This window comes from Natrix helvetica, assembly GCF_964273705.1.
Source record: "Natrix helvetica genome assembly, chromosome: 2".
Taxonomy (NCBI): Eukaryota; Metazoa; Chordata; class Lepidosauria; order Squamata; family Natricidae; genus Natrix; species Natrix helvetica.
The window spans coordinates 181,938,909-181,956,564 of record NC_138552.1 but is presented as its reverse complement, the minus strand read 5'-3'; the positions used below and the strand labels follow the sequence as shown (position 1 = coordinate 181,956,564).

Sequence of the window (17,656 nt, the reverse complement as noted above, 5' to 3'; positions counted from 1 at the left end):
AGCAGATCCACAGTCGACCACTCGGAGTGGCGTCTACATCCGCTGCTGTTCCAGCAACTGTCCCAGAGGTTCGGCCTCCCGCTGGTGGACCTGTTCGCCACTGCGGCCAACGCGCATCTTCCGCGGTTCTTCACAAGGTTCCACGACCCGAGGGCGGAAGGAGTCAACGCGCTGCACGGCTCATGGCCGAAAGGTCTGCTTTACGCTTTTCCCCCGCTACCTCTTCTTCCCAGAGTCATCAGGAAGATTCTAGCAGAGGAGGCGGAGGTGCTGCTGGTAGCACCGTACTGGCCCAGGAGAACCTGGTTTGCAGACTTGGTGAGTCTTTCGATCACACCACCGTGGCGGATTCCTCCACAGGACATCTCTCTCAGCCAGGGGGCCCTTCAACATCCAGAGCCCCAGTGGCTGCAGCTGGCCGTCTGGCACTTGAGAGGGATCTCCTAAGCAGAGGCAAGTTGTCAGACAAGGTGATTGGCACCATCCAAGCGTCACGACGGCAGTCCACGACGCGCATCTACAACGCCACTTGGAAATCCTTCGCCAGTTGGTGCACTGCTCATGGTACGTCTGCGCCCCTTGCTTCGGTTCCTGTCATCCTGGACTTCCTGCAGGAAGGCGCCAGGCGGCAGCCCTGTCAACCATCCTCTCAGTTGAGGGCTACGCATCTCTTGGCCGGAATCCGACCATCCTCAGTTTTCTCAGGGGAGCGACCAACCTGAGACCCCCAGTGGTCCACAGATACCCATCTTGGGATCTCAATGTAGTGTTGCGGTCCCTCATCGGGCCCCCGTTTGAGCCACTTAAGACGGCCAGTCTCAGACACCTCACATTCAAGACGGTCTTTCTGGTCGCTATCACGTCTGCTCATCGCATATCGGAACTGGCTGCCTTGTCAGTCAGAGAGGACTTGTGTCTCATTCGTAATGACAGAGTAATCCTGAGGCTGGATCCTTCCTTCATTCCGAAGGTCAATTCCTGGTTTCATCAGGCGCAGGAGGTGGTCCTTCCAGATTTTTGTCCGCATCCTCGGCACCCGAGGGAAAAATGCTGGCACATGCTGGATGTGCGCAGGACTAGTTGCAGATACATCAAGCGCATGGCCAGTTTTCGGAAATCCGAATCTCTATTCGTCTCCTTTCAACCAGCTTCTCAAGGCAAGAAGGTCTCTTCATCTACCATCGGCGGATGGCTGCGAGCCTGCATTGCGCTTGCCCACGTTTTACAGTCCGTTCCTGTGCCTCGCAATATCACAGCTCATTCAACTAGAAGCGCCGCCACCACAGCTGCCTGGTCTACACAGGCACCGATTGAAGAGATCTGCAAGGCGGCCACCTGGACTTCTCTGTCTCCATTTGTCCGAAATTACAAACTGGACAGTTTTGCATCGGCGGAGGGGGCCTTTGGGAGGCGTGTTCTTCAGGGCATCCATACCAGCGGAGCGACCCTGATGGCTGAGCCTTCCCGCCCTAGTGACAGTTAGCTTGGGCATGTCCCTTCTTTGGACTCTCCAGAGCAGCGCCCTGGAAAATGACCATTGTCTTACCTGAAGGGTCCTTTTCAGGGCGCTGCAAGGGAGAGTCCACCCCGCCCTGGGGTCTATTCTCCACTGGTGTTTGTGAAGTCACAGTGTTGTTTTGTTGTTTCTGTTATTGTTGTTTGGACTATTTTTGACTTGTTCCATATTAGACTTCCAGTTGAAGTTTCAGCGCGCAACTGTTCCACGTCTTCATTGAATAAATCTGAGGATAGTCAGCACCAGAGGCGTGGCTTAAAATTTTCAATTCAGTTCTGGGCAGATTGGCTGTGTTTAACCCTTCTTTGTACTCTCCCTTGCAGCGCCCTGAAAAGGACCCTTCAGGTAAGACAATGGTCATTTTCATTGTAAGCTGTGGTTTTCCTTAACCATTGCATTATGTTTGAAAGTAATATATACTGTGTTATTTTACCACTGATGGAAAGAGAAATACATAATATCTTTTGTTTATCAAATAGTGGGATATATTATGTGAATTTTAAAAATACACACCATATTTTAAACAGATGGATCAAAACCAAGACTATGATTCTAAAATAAAATTTTGCATCCTAAATTTCAGGTACAGCAGCTTATTAATATGGATGAAGTTTGTTATGAAAATGTGTTGAAGCAAGTAACAGCTGGGCATCAGGTAAACTTGGCTTATTGGTTTTTATTGAGAAAGGATTTGTGTATAACATCATCTAGAAATTATACTTTTCATATATTAATACTTTGATTTTTGTCAATTCTATCTGGAAATCAGATGAGATCCTTTTCAAGACTTTTGAATAAAGGGTGTCTAAAAATGACAGCCTGTGGAATTAAAGTTTATAGTATGCAAAAGTAAAATTTCTTATATGTTCTTGCTCTTGTTCTGTAATATAAACATATTAACAAATATGCCCTGACCTAATGAAATAATGTATTCTTCTGCAAACAGACTACATTCCTATTTTAACAAATAAAGCACTTAATTGGATTGATCCATGGAAAATGAGTGCTCTAACAATCACCTGTAATCTATTAGGCTGAATGGTGTCTTCTAGCTCATCAAGTGGTTGCCACAATGCCAGGAAACCTGACTCACCAAAATCTTGCCTTTCATTTCTTGATATGGACACATTTTTGTGGCAGGCTTGATCAACTGACACAGCCTAGATATTTTATAATTCCAATATGTACATTCAAGAGGGTGATCCAACCTAAAAGTCACTGAAATTCACTTAAGGTTTTTGTGAAGTTTGTAGCCTTTGGTTGAATGTCTCCAACTGCAAATAAGAATACGACATATAGTATCCTATTGTAGTGAAGTTGTTTAGCTGCATCCCCATTTCTAAGTATGAAAAGAACAACTGATTTATAAATTTAATACTTCATCATCCTATTACTATCCAGTTATCTTTCATTCAGGGGTATGAGTACCCCATTTTATATATGCAAAGTTTCTTGGGTATTAGGTTTGTTGGAAAGGAAAAATTCTGCCTACAAATTGGGTTAGCATTATGTTTGCAAATAATGTGATATCGGAGATATATGTATTTGTATTAAAAGAAATTAAAAATACATCCATTTTCACCCTGGTAGTCCTTTGGGGAAAAAGTTAAATAAATAAAAACAATATGAGCAATGAAAATTAATTTGATTTCAGGGAATGGGGTCATTATATTAACAAATGGGAATTATTAAGAAAAATAAAAGCAATAGCTTGTTTTTTTGGTGTTTGCTTTACCCTATTTTCCACTGATTAAAAAAAGAGGTTGAAAAATGCATAACAAAACAAACTAATTTTTCTTTTCTGGCATAAACCACCTAGACAGTGATTCCATAATAAATACTGTTCAATATTTAAATCAGAAGTCAATTAAAATATGTCTATTATTAAAGCAGGGGTCTTAAACACTGTCAACTTTAATACTAGTGGACTTCAACTCCCAGAATTCCTTAAGCCAGCCATAGTTGAGACCTCTGTATTAAAGGGTATGGGGAATGCTGTTTCCAGTTGTACTTATTCATTTGGGGTATCTGTTGTAAAAAGTGATGAGCTTTTAAGTGCTTCATCTGTACTCACTTCATATTTAAATGTTTTGTTTCACTTTGAATGTCACATTTCTAAATTCATCTTGATTTTTTTCTTTGCCTAAAAAAGTGTAATTCAGAATAAGTTCAAATAAAAGCGTTTATGTAACTTATGGAAGAGTAAATCTCTGGTCCCAGTGGTCAACCCAGATTCGATCATGCAACATTATCCTGGGAGACATATATTTGCCTCCATTCATAAGTTCAGGTACTTTGTAATAAATTATACATTTGGAATGGCATAAGGAAAACATTGGAGGAAAGTCTAGTGCTAAGGTCTTGTTCAATTTCCTTTTAATTCTTCTTTCTTCCCTTCTTTAAAATATGGTCTACATGTGACCAAACATTGATAACTAGTGCCTTTGAAAAGCTCCATAAAATGTTCTTGGCATCTATTCAGTTAACTTCCTAATTGCATTTTTCTTTAAAAAGAGGAAAGAACATTCTATCTGTCCTTCAGGAAAGCTTGTTCTAATGAGCATTCAGGAGATAATTTTTACTTAACTTTATTACAGTCATTAACCAGCACCAGAGAATTGGTATTCAAATATTCAAAATATCCAACACTAAATTGACAATGTCAGGGTGGTTAATAAAAGTGCATACAGACCAAAAGAAAATTATTAAAAGAAAGTATTAAATCAGAAAAGGCTAAAAGTCTTGCAAAGGCTACACATATGCAACAAGAAGAAATTAAAATTAACAATCTGGAAAATGCAAAGCTGGAATAGCAGTATAAAATACAACTACTACCTAAATAGGTACAAATGCGCACAAAATGTATATTCGCAAATAAAACAATAAAATTATCCAAAATGTGTCATTCTTGGTTTTGACCCTGACAGTATGTGCAATTGAATTATTTTTTTCGTGAACTGGACTATTTTTCATGGACTAGAGTCATAAGGGAGGGGCGGCATACAACTTTAATAATAAATATGTTAAAAATAAGAGTTTCTCTTGTCAAACCAGCTAGAACCAATGACTCAAGGAAGTTCTTTAATATAGAAACAAATTTATAGAAAAGAATCGGTCTGTTATTTGCACTATGGAATGAATACTATTTTTTTCTAGAAGCTGCTGTAGTTGTAACATTTTGAACAATATTTGGAAAGCAAGTTCAACACCCGTAAGATTGAACGGACTGAGGATTATGGTGATAAAATCTGCACAAATTAAAACAGGGTGATCTGATGCACCAGACTATAAAATATTAGATCCAACATGAAATAGGTTCATTAAATGATTCTTTGAAAGACCTAATTGTAGATGTAGCATTGGAGAAATAAGTTTCAATACATTTGACCCAAAGGTAGTCATTGACTTACAACCATTCATTTAGTGACTTCAAAGAACGATGCAACCTAGAACTAAAGATAAATTTCCAGATACTTAGAACAATTAGTGGAAAAACTTGCCTCCAGAAGTTGTGAATGCTCCAAAACTAGAAGCTTTTAAGAAAAAACTGGCAACCATTTGTCACTTAAATGTATAGGGTTTCCTGCCTGAGCAAGGGGTTGGACTAGAAGACCTCCAAGTTCCCTTCCAACTCTGTTATTCTGACTTTTTGAAACTACAATGGCACTGAAAAAAGGACATAACTCTTTTTCATAGTTACAGCCATTGTAGCATCCCCATGGTCACATGATCAAAATTTGGATATTTGCCAACTGGTTCACATTAATGACGGTTGCAGTGTCCCAGGGTCGTGTGATTACCTTTTGTAACCTCTGACAAACAAAGTCCGTGGGGTAACCAGATTCACTTAACAACTGTGTTACTAAGCTAACAACTGCAGTGATTAACAACCGTGACAAGAAAGTTTGTAAAATGGGGCAAAATTTACTTAACAAATGTCTTAGAAATTTTGGGCTCAATTGTGATTGTAATTCAAGGGCCACCTATATCCTTTCCAAAGGTTGACAGAGAGCACATAAGGCCTCCACTCCATGCTATTTAGTGTTGGGTCATTGTAAATGGTAACACAGTAATAATAACTATATTGTCATAAGAAAAACTGTTTATACTATGTGTTTGTTTAACCCAAGATAAATCATATCAGTTAGTAATACACTACTCAAGAGATTAAACATTTCCCCTTAAACTTAAAATATCAGAACATTGTTTATTCGTTTAGTTAAACATGCCTTTTCATTGAAGTACTTCTTTTATTAAAAATATAAGCAGAAGTGATAGAGGAAAAATGGCTTTAAATTTATTTAACTGGTTAATTCTCTCTCTCTCACACACACACACACACACACACAGACACACACACACCATGATTACAACAACTATTTGCATTGTAAAAAGGAGTAATGATTATCAATAATTTGTTGTTATTAATGATAGCATTTTGCTGTATATCATAGGTTAAAATGCAAATGTATTATTAATACTGACTGTGAAAATAGTAGTCATGCATTTCTTGTCATGCTCAAATCCCAGTAGTTTTTTTTTTCTTCCAGGATTTATTATGAGTTCTTTGCACCTTAAAACATTATGTCTATAGGCTGTCTTTTATCCATTATTACCAGCTCTTTTAAAAAAAATAAATGCAATGAAGTTCCATGCATTACTGGTATTACAGAATAAATAAAGTAAGAAGTTAATGCTATTCTGTGAAAGCATACGTTACAACAGATGGAGAAAATGTTTTAGCTGTCCTACTCCAGGCTTCTTGGCTTTGAGCTCTTCTTTGCTACTGGGAAATTAAAAGTTGGGAATTCAGCCTTTTATTTTTATTCAAGTGCTTAAATGAAAGTAGTATCTTATTTCTCTTTGAGTTAGTCAATGCATATATACTAATAGCATTCTTGCTTTACCAACTTAATTGCTGTTAAGGATAATATTTTTATTTTATACAGAATTAGTTTGCTTTCACCATGTGAATTTCTAGGACAAATTTTTTTGGGGGGTTAAGAAAATTTGGAATATGGTCCATTTAAATACTTACAGAATCTCTTTTAATTGAAATGTTAAAACTCTTACTGGTTCTTACACTATCCACTGCAGGAAGGTAGGACCTATTAAATTGGTCATCCCTCAGCAACTGATGGACCCAGAGGGGTTGCAGAGGAAACTAAGGGGTTTCTATGTTTGTCTGCTGTATGGTCCATCCACAGCTTTGGTTGCTGCTTGGAATATGGGGGAAGTTGAGGCCTTGAATTGGATTACACCTATGTGACCTCTCTCTTGTGGATGCTATCACTTTCCATAGTTTATGGAGGAGCTGTGGGAGATGAAACAGGGGAACAGATGTCTAGAGTGTTGCTGACAGTCAACAAAGGACAAAGTTGATCAAACAGGGGTAAGAGCTGCTATTAAGACCTACTTTGTGGCAGAAAGAACACAAACTCAAAAAGGAATGATAATATCTAAACAGAAAAGAACCAGAACTTCAAGACGCTTGCTTAAAAACAATGCAAGGATTGAAATACACATTTCTGGAGAGATGCTATTGCAGAGATTAGGTGTCGCAACAGAGAAGGCACACTTCCTGAGACCCTTCAGATATCATTGCTTTAAGGATGGAATCAGGCTAGCCTACTCTGTTAATTCTTACAGGGCAGGCAATAACATGGAAGAAAAGTAATCTCTGAAAATTCCATGCCTCTGCTTGAAGATCTTTATATGCTACAACCAGCACCTTGAATTTCACCTGAAATCACACTGCCAACCAGAAATTACATAGAGTGCTTTAGGCAGCTAAGATGTCATATTCCTATTGAGTACACCCATAAATTCCCATGCAGCCATTTTTTGAACTAATTGCAACTTTACAATAGTCTTCAAGGGCAGCTCCATAAAGAATGTATAGCAGTAATCTAAACATGAGGTAATTAAGGCACAGTGACTGTGAAAATGAAATCATGGTCCTTGTGCAATTGACACACAAGAACAATCTGGACAAAGGTCTTCCTGGCTAGAGCTAGATCTGCTCTTCGTGCAGGAGCTAACCCCCACCCCCACTCCAATGTGCATCAGTTCTCTCTCTGGAACTGCAGCTGTTTTTGTTTGTTTGTTTGTTTGTATTATATTTATAAATAACTTAAGGCAGCAAACATATCCAGTCCATGAAGAACAAAGATGGCAAATATTCAGTTCTTAAAAACCTGAGAACCCACATCCACCATGTGTCAGTCAATGTTGAGCCTTTATCTCTCCTTCCAGATCTTCATAGCCTCCAGGCATTAAAGAATATTTTAATAGCATTTCTTGTCTTCCCAGTGTTGATAGATAATATATATTAATAATCCATTAATACAAATACATTTCCACTATTGTATCATGAATCATTTTTATCTTCAATATAAAGTATCAAAAATGGTACAAACATGAACCATGTGAGTTACTGTTCTATCCCCTTAATTCAATCTCCAGTAGTACAATGTTTTCAATTGTCCTTACTGAACAATCATTGAGAATTTTTTTTTTTGATGTTGCAATATCCTAATATTAAGACCAAAATAATTGATTTTTGCCTACTTTAAAAAGCAGTTGTCCACTGTTTTACACAAAAAGGACATTGAAGATTATTCTTGCAGTCATCAAGTAAATATTTAATATGTGTATATGTGCAATTATCTGAGACTATTAAGCATTTGTTTTAGAACCGATCCTTAAACAAGATGAGAGAATTTGCTAAGGTTCCAGTGGGATCAATCAATGCTCTGAAAGTATAGTAAATATGGTGATAGGTACTGTGCTGATGGTAATGAATTATATCTAACGTTTTATAATTCCACAAGTTTTACTTAAAAAATTACTTTTTGGGATGGAATTGATTCTATTCAATTCCATCTAATCTAACTCAAATTATGTAGGAAGTGAATAATGAAAATTATATTAAAGAGCTATAAACAAAAATAACAGATGACATGAGATTTTTTTTTTTACCCTTTGACACATGTTCCAGTTTTAATCAGCTTTCATGATTTATTATAGTGTTATACTTGATTCAGTTCTGAAGTAAATTTAAAAGAAATGTAGATATGTTTGTATGCCATATGTTGGCTTTCTTTTATTATGTTTTCTCTGAGACTAATAAAGTCATTCCATAACTAATTAGTAGCTATAGTGAGTGTGCATATCAGTAAATCTCAAAGTATGTGATCAAATATATTAGTAGTTTTTTTTTGATAAAGGAAAAGAGACCAGATTATACGACTCTTTAATTCAAAATTAAAGATAAGTAATTCAGATATAATCCTTCTGAAGGAAATATCATTAGAATGCTGCATAAGACAAAGATATATCGTGCTGACTGACAAAATGGAAGAAGATACCATTTTGGTGGACTTAATTGGAAGAAGAGATTTTTACTTTTAAGCAGAAGATATTTTGTCTTAATTCAATTCATAACACAAGAATTTTTTTCAAAAAACAGAAGATTGAAATAGATACAAATGGAAGGAACTACACAGTTAACATCAAAGGAAACCGGGGAAGATACTATTTCATTAGGCGCCAGAGGTATTAGACATTTCTAAATTTATAAACTGATAGGTTAGGCATTTTAAACATGGAGCTCAGGTGCCTAATGTAGGAATATAAATAGGGCAAATACCCTCTTCCCCAGAAAAAAGAAGATATTTCATTCTTTAAGGAAATTAAAATTGTATGTAGTTTGTTTACAAGAAACACATGTAAAATGAAAGATAAAAAAATAATGTATAAAAACTAGGGAGAGAAATTTTATGGAGTTATTTTGTACATAAATCCACAATTGCAACAAAAATGATATTATCTGATGATCAAGGCAGATTTGTGGGAGTGTAGATTAATTTAATAAAGACACGTTTTAGAGTTTAAACTCCAAACAAAAACAAATGTGCATTTTTCACATATAAAAGTTGGCGCCTAATGTGAGATTAATCTTGCCACAACTATAGAACATCAGCAAAAGGGATCTAAATGATGCAAAGCAAACTACCAAAAATATTATTTGACATAATGGATACTCTTGAATTGATTGATATAGAGAGAGATAAAAATGGTGATGCTAAAGAATTTTTTTTTAGAAAGATATCAATTTTAATCTGGAAAAGCCATGTTTTGGCTTTCAAAAAGTTTGGGCACTTGTGTTAATAAAGTTGAAATATTGCCAAAGAATTTTTCTGACCATAGTCCAATGACTTTAATATACAAGAAGAAAGCTAGAACTTCTAAATGAAGACTAAATGAAATATTATCTAAAGGTAAATTAATAGTGGAAGAATTAAAAATAATTCTTCTTCTCTTTTTGAGAAGGAGCTCAGTAAGGATACTGATATTAAAATAGTATGGAATACCAGCAAAACATTCATGTGAGGACAATTTATTCAACAGAAAAATAAATTTGAAAATTTGAAAAAAAAAAGACCAAAAAAATTGCAAAGAATTCTAAGGGCTATAAAGGCAAAGGAGAATGAACTAATGAGATCTCCAGGGAGAAAAAATATCTCATTTCAAATATCAATGTTCTATGTTAATGGTGAGAGAGATGGAAATAAAATAGAATTTTCATAAATAAAGGAACTTTGAGTCAGCAAATAAATCATGGAAATTGCTTAGGAAGGAGAGGGAAAAGAAAATTTACAAAACAAAAAAACTATAGTGACCAATACTGTAAAATATTCAAGAAAAGTTCATCAGTAGTATGGCTACTACAAAACAAAAGACATTTCATCAACGAGAATTTTTAAAGAAACAAAATCTACTGAACTTAACAGATGCCCAAGGATGAATGATGAAGCGGACCAATAATAAAAAGGGAAATTTGGACTGCTATAAGTAAAGGTAAAACCCTTGACAGATTATCTTCTCCTTATAAAAATTTTGAAGATAACTTTTATTACCTTTGCAAAAAAATCATGAACTCCATTTTAGATAGTAGATATTGTACAGTTAAAAAGGAGCACATCTAGTACTGATTCGTAAAGTAGAAGAATTTTTGACTTTGTCAAAAATATATATAGGCCAATGTCATTACTGAATAATGATTATAAGTTATTCACAATAGTTTTAGTTGAAAGACTGAAAAATATTTTACATTTTATCTGTGAAGACCAATGTGGTGTTTTATTTACCTAAGAAACAGTTAAGAGATAAGAGAACCAGTTTAATGTAATGATTAAGGTACTGGCCTACAAACCAGAAGACTATGGGTTTTAGTCCTGCCTTGGGCATGAAAACTGGCAGGGTGATTTTGGGCCAATATCTTTTTCTCAGTCCAACTGGCCTCACAGAGTTGTGGGAAAATAGGAGCAAGGAATATTGTCACCCTGACTATTTATAGAAATAATAAAGGCAATTTTCAAATATCCAAATAATCAAATAAATAATAATAGAAATGTTCTTAATGTACTAGAGTACGTGGATTAACAGAATGAAAAACAAACTGCCTTAATATTTCTTGATGCTTAGAAATCTTTTGACAATTTAACGTAGAGTTTTCGGTTTAAAATTTTGGAAAGTATAGATTTTTGAGAGAACGTTATTGTATGGGTGATATATACTTGCTTTGATACAGCAAAACAAGGACATACATAGCAACTGAAATGTCAGAGTGGTATCAGAATGAGAAGAAAACTATGGTTGATTCACATTTTATTGAATATAATATAGCATGAGAAGGAAACACAATCGACAAATAATGTTAATATCAGGAAAAAATGAAAAATATTCAACATTATTCAAAAATACATGATATTACCTTGATTAATCCATTAATTGGGAAACTCAACCTAGACTGGATTCGCATGTGACTGTGAATATTAATGCAACAATCAACAGGATGTTTTACTTTTGGAGTATATTTGCAAATATTCAGGTTAAACGTAAGTGTTATTAGTGATGGATATAGTTATTTTTATTTTTTTAATCAAAGATGTAATATATTTTCTTACACCCATGTTTTGTTGCTCGAAATCATAGCAATGGAATATTGAGATTTCTTTTGCATCTTGATTTATCTTTTGTTCTAATAAGTGTTTCTATTTAATGCGTTTATTATGTTTTAATAGGCATTTTTATAAGGCATGTGAAATAACCTTTCTTGGAAACTAAGGTGAAATATTTTTCAGGCAATTTAATAATTTTGTTATGTATGCTAAAATTCAAATTTGCAACTCCTGTCAAATTAAAAGGAGGAGATTGTGGCTTTTTTGTTACATTTTTAACATGTTATTCATCCTCAGGTAATTTCTGAATAATAGCCAAATTAAAGATGAATTCCCAGCAGATGTTTTCTCTGAATCACCCCTGACAATTTTAGCTAGTAATGCTGTGCCCATAGATTTTTCTAACCATCCTATATTTTGTGTAGAAAATTATAATGAAGCACTGTAGTAGGTAAATGCCCAAATCAGTAGGCATTTGTGTGCTGTTCTCCCACATTGGCAGGTGGATCAACCAGAGAAAAGACACCTGGATAAATCAGCTGATACAGGGTTTGCTGCAATTTATATGCCTTAGCAAATGTTGAAGAGCAGCTCTGTAAATCCAGACAGCAAGAAGTAAAATTTACACAGCACAATGAATACAGATTCCTTGCTTATCAGTTAACTATTTTATGGGACTGAAAGGAAATGGGACTGTAACTTGTAAATAGTGTACCTTTGGGTGGCTAGGTACTATGATGCTAAGGGAATATTTTGCAATTCAGAGAGGAAGGAAGTTTCTAGTTAAAAAGATATTCATCATTTGCAATGAGCATGAATAATGATGTAAAAGAAAAGGGTTCAAAGCTGATGTAAAATTTTGAAATAAATGTTCTTAGATTATTATTCCACTAGCAACAAGTTGCATACATGGGTCAAAAAATATAAATAATAGTCCTTTTTAATTCTGAGTACTTATTAAAATATGACCTATGAGCTCAATTTCATATTTTTCAGTAGTATTTTCTCATCTGTATTCATGTAAGTGTGGAGTATGTCTGCACACAAGCTCAATTCTCTCTGCATTTCAGATTCCATCACAAAAGTAAAATATATGTTCATTTATATTAGAAGCACTAAGCCATCAGTGTCTCAAGTGTCTGGCATAAGGTTACAATCAGGAAAACAGACGTGGAAAGGGATTGGTGGAGAGTGGTTTTTTTAATATTTCTGCTATCCCAATCCTCCAAAATATTATCCTTATATATGGGCACCCTACTAAATAGAAAAAGCATGGTGTGGGGAGAGGATTTACAAAATTTGAATAAAAGCATTAACCATTAATGGGAACACCATAGCACCACCTCCAACTCTGAAATGAGCTTTTCAGGAAAATGCCACAGAAGACATATATAGCCTAACCTCTGTATACACGCTTGCAAAAACGATCTTTAGTTATAGGTCACCTATTCAATTAAATAAAAGATCAAGTATATTGTAGCATAAATATATATTTGATGCTTCTTTTTTGTTTCCACATGTAAGATAACACTTTTACTTTCTTTATTTTACAACAGCAATCAGCAAAACAAGTAATTAAAGACATCTAACTGTTTACCATTTTCATATATCTCTCTGCAGGTTTTGATTCCATAAAGAGAAACATCTATGGGGAAAAAATTGTTCACTTTAAACGTGGCATTCACAATTTTACTTCTTTGCTCTATTCAGACATCCATTTCAAAATCTGAAGAGGTGTAAATGATTCTCTAACTCAGAGTAAACCTGCTTATAAAAGTGTTAACACAGGGTTGTATTCTACCCCAAGGCTTTTTAACCTCTGTATCAACAATATTGCAGGATACCTGTATGCTTAAGATCTTTGATATGCCAAAGATCCATGATATTATCTATTTATTAATCTATTTATTAATAGATTATAAAATAAAGTTGATGGATAAGAGAAAACTTCCAGTGGGATGACAACTGATAGCTATACTGTTAATACAAAATTGGAGCATCACTTTAATGGCATAGCAGAAATGTCCTGTGTCATGCATTTACAAAGTTTTTGACTGAATTTTCAAGCCTGCTGGGTACTTGTGAAGATAGCTTATTCCTAAACATATTCAAAATGCTCTGGTTTATGTCCCAAAGTTAATATTTATTTATATTCACCACCCTAGAAGCATTTCAAACTTGGAACATTTCTGTTTTTGGGTTTTAAGATGCACATTTTTAACTGGACGCGGAATGTTTCAAATTCAAAATGAAATCTTTTGAATTTGAAATGTTTGGCACACTTCTAGCTCCTATCAATCAAAAAGATCACATTCAAAAGAGAATCTTAGTGGAAGCTATGTGATTGATGGTTTAAGTAGTAGGAATCTTTGTTCTCGTGCAGGGTAAAATAATTTAGAGATAGGTTGTACACCTTAGCAATCAAAATTGAATTTCTGTCATATATTTGTAAAGAGATTTTTGAAATGTTTTAGTTTAAAATGGCTTCTTACAAAAATTATCATTATGGTATTATTTCTTTACACCAAAGACTAGTTAAAAAAAAAAATCCTTCACCCACCCACGCACCTACCCAATATTTTGCAGTGCTAACCTGGAGACATTTCCTTTGTGCTTTGCTTGCATATTTTGTCATTTAAAAGTTTAGTTTTCCTGAAAAAAGCTACACAAGCTCTCAGCTCTTGAGACACCGGAGCTAGCTTTGAACTTCAGAGAACAGATCTAATTACACAGCTTGTAGCTGTGGAACCACTTTTCTCTATTCCAAATTACTTTTTCCAACTTATTTGCATAATGTAATGCATAGAGGTTAGCTACTGAAATAAAAAATTCTCTTGACATAGTTAGGACAGGCTGTGTTAACCCTCTTCTGTCTGTGATGTTTAGTTTTTTAAGCTCATTTTATAGGCTGAGTAAAAGGGATGCCTTTTGAAAAAAAAAGGTTGGTCTTGGACCAATGCTGCTCATTTCTTTTCTTCCTTATAGTATGTTTTGGAAGTAATGATAAATGAGGCTTGTATTCTACATGATTAATTCCTTGCTGATGCAGGAACTGATGCTATTCACATATTCCCATCTGTGTATGAGATAATGGAATTCCCAAATTTTAACACGCACCACATTCAGCTTTAGTTTTCAAAAATTCTTCTCAGCTTACAGGCTTGTAAAAAATATGTCTACTGTAAAGAAAATGGATAGATATACATTTCCTTTTCTTCAATTGTTAGAACACTGGGTGATTCATTGAAATTTATTGGTAGCAGGTTGAAGTCAGACAAAAGTTGTTTTTCGTGCATTGCTTATTGATTTAAGAATCCATTGCTACAAGATGCCAACTACTGGCTCTCGGACTTGTTTTAAAAGAAGAATTTGTGATTGAAAAGTAGATGATTTTATTCTGTTGAAGTCCCCTTTCTAAGCGTATCTCTTAATGAGAATTTAAAATATTATATGGCCTCCCATCTTAGAGCACAACTCTGGGTTCATAACAAAATTAAAGCGGTGCAGAAAGGGAACAAAGATCTTGACATCCAACAGATGAAATTAGAATTTGAGAGAATGTCCTATTATCTTAGATTTCAAAATGTTATAGAAGAAGATGGGGAAAATATAAGGGACATCATGACAAACATTCTGGCTGACTTCACACACAAAGAAAAACAACAGATGGGGTGGGATATAGACCTGGTTTATAGAGTGAACTCAGCTTATGCTAGAACACACAATGTACCCAGGGAGGTTCACATTAAATTCCTTAGAAAAAGCACAAGAGATGAAATTCTGGGTGTACAAAGGGGGCAAGCATTGACATATCATGATATGGAGATAACCATTCTGAAGCAGATCCCTAAGAAGATTAGAGAAAAAAGAAAAAATTATTCGCAATTAGCGAATAAATTATACCAGAAAGGGGTGTGGTTTAGATGGTTGATGCCTGAAGGTATGCTGATATTCTGGGAGGAGACAAGAATTAGAATTAATTCACCCATAGAGGCGCAGGCCTTTATGGAAAAAAATAAAACACTCCTAGAGAAACCACCAGACACTACAATGGACACGCAGGACACGGGAGGGGCCAGAGCTCTGCCAGTGGAGGGAGATGGGGCAATAGCAAGAAGACTCAGATCACAAAAATAAACAAGAAAATCATATTATTATAAATTGACCGAAAGTGAAAATGGAATTATATTTGGATTTTATACTGTAATGTTTAATTTGATTGAACTTAATAATAGAACTAATATGTTGATTGTAATCAATTATATACTAATGCATTATATATGAATGTATACTATGGGTATGGAGGGAGGGGGGCCTCACACATTTTGCAACTGCCAAAATTTGTATACCTGTCCATTTACCCTTTTCCCTATAAATCTTGAAAAACCAATAAAATTTTATTCAAAAAAAAAAAATTAAAACCACAAAGCAACATTAAAAACAAAGACTAAAACATAGCACTTCAATAGTCAGGTCTTTATGGCTTTCTGGAAAGCTAAAAGGATCAGATCCTACTGGGTTGCCACTAGGAAAGTATTCCACAGGGTAAGGGCAACCATAGGAAGATACACTTTCAATATTTTAGGGAATGGAACATGCCTATTCAGGTAACTTTGTAGGCAAGCAAAGTACTTTCAAGGAAAGGCAGTCCCACAAACAACCAATCCCCATGCCACGTAAGGCTTTAAATGGGATAATTAGCACCTTGTATTGCACTCAAAAGAAAATCAGGAGGTAGTGTAGCTTGCACAACAATGGTGTGACATGGAGAAATTGAGAAGCACCCAATACTGTTGTACATTGCCTGTCATAACTTATGGGTGGCCTTCAAGGGTAATCCAATGTAGAGCACAGTGCAGTAGTCCAACAAAAAGTGACTAAGACATAAGTAAAATGAGCAAGACCTCCTTATCCAGGAATGTGGACATGGATGATGAATCTGTGTAAAAGTCCAATAGACATGGCTTCCACCTGTTGTTTGAGAAAGATCCGTAAGTCCAGGAGTGTCAGGGTGTGAATTCCGCCCTGAATTAACGAGGTGTGGACCGTGGAATTTCCTTATAGTATACTTTTGAAATAAGTGAAAATAAACTCGATGCATAATCTAATAAAAACCATTTTAATTGTAAATAAAGTAAAAATACAAACTTACTAACTAAATTAATTACATCTTTAGCAGAGCTCCTTTGTCTGCCTGCCTACAGACAAAGGAAAGAAGGAAGTAGTTTTGTGGAATGTAATGTGACATGCGCAGTAAATCATTTCTGATAAGAAGACACAGGCACAGCTGGCAAACCAAATAAACGCAGTGACAATGAGAACCTCTAAATTTCATTCCAGCTCTGTCCATGGGAATGTCAAGGAACAAAGGTGACAGTTCACCAGACCCTGGAGGCCAGAAACCCAGCCCCAGCCCCAAAAGTATTAGCATGGGACATTTTTAGTATTTTAGTCTTTATATTTTTAAAAAAAAACATTTCACTTCAGTGTCCATACTAATGTTCAGGCCGAATACTTTGTATCTATTTTTACTTGAGATTTCTTCTCAATTTTATGTGCACATGATTATGCTTTACATTTTAGGAGTGCCAGGGATAATTTTATTTTAACATTCCATTATATAAATTCTTAAAAATATTCTAGTCTACACACCGTTCATTCATATAATACATTTTTCATAACTGTTCCTCTCTAGAAGCTAATTGTATATTATAATTTCTAAATGCTTGCATAAACATATTTATGTTGCTATGTATTCATATTCATGTCAGTATGTACCAGAAACATTGTTAACTTCCTTTGGATTAGAAGAATTAGCTTAAAGATGCCCACAAATCTTCTGTTACAGAAAAATAAATATATAACTAACATATATTATATCTTTTTGTGCCAAGGTGATGGTATTTGTTCATGCTCGAAATGCTACAGTCCGAACTGCTATGGGTCTTCGTGAAAAAGCTAAAAACAATGGTCACATTTGCTATTTTTTACCAACTCAAGGTCCTGATTATGGACAATCAGAAAAGCAAGTAAGTGACAGTTTTGCTTTATTAAAACAAGAACCTTTTATGTACACATTCCCATCAGATATAGTAAGAATGTATAAGAATCAATGTGGTATAGGAATTTAAGATGCTGGAATAGGAGTTAGTGACCGATGGTCTAGTCTCCCTTA

The 17,656-nt window shown here is 35.2% G+C and overlaps 1 protein-coding gene across 2 annotated transcripts in view; it reads left to right on the top strand.

The window, feature by feature from the left end:
* The window catches only part of ASCC3 (activating signal cointegrator 1 complex subunit 3), a 225,777-nt gene that overhangs the window by 100,612 nt on the left and 107,509 nt on the right, over positions 1-17,656 (top strand). For both annotated transcript variants that reach the window (XM_081945730.1, XM_081945729.1), the window contains exons 13-14: positions 2,100-2,171; positions 17,376-17,510. In XM_081945730.1, coding sequence (XP_081801856.1) covers positions 2,100-2,171; positions 17,376-17,510 — 207 coding nt within the window. The remainder of the gene's footprint in view (positions 1-2,099; positions 2,172-17,375; positions 17,511-17,656) is intronic.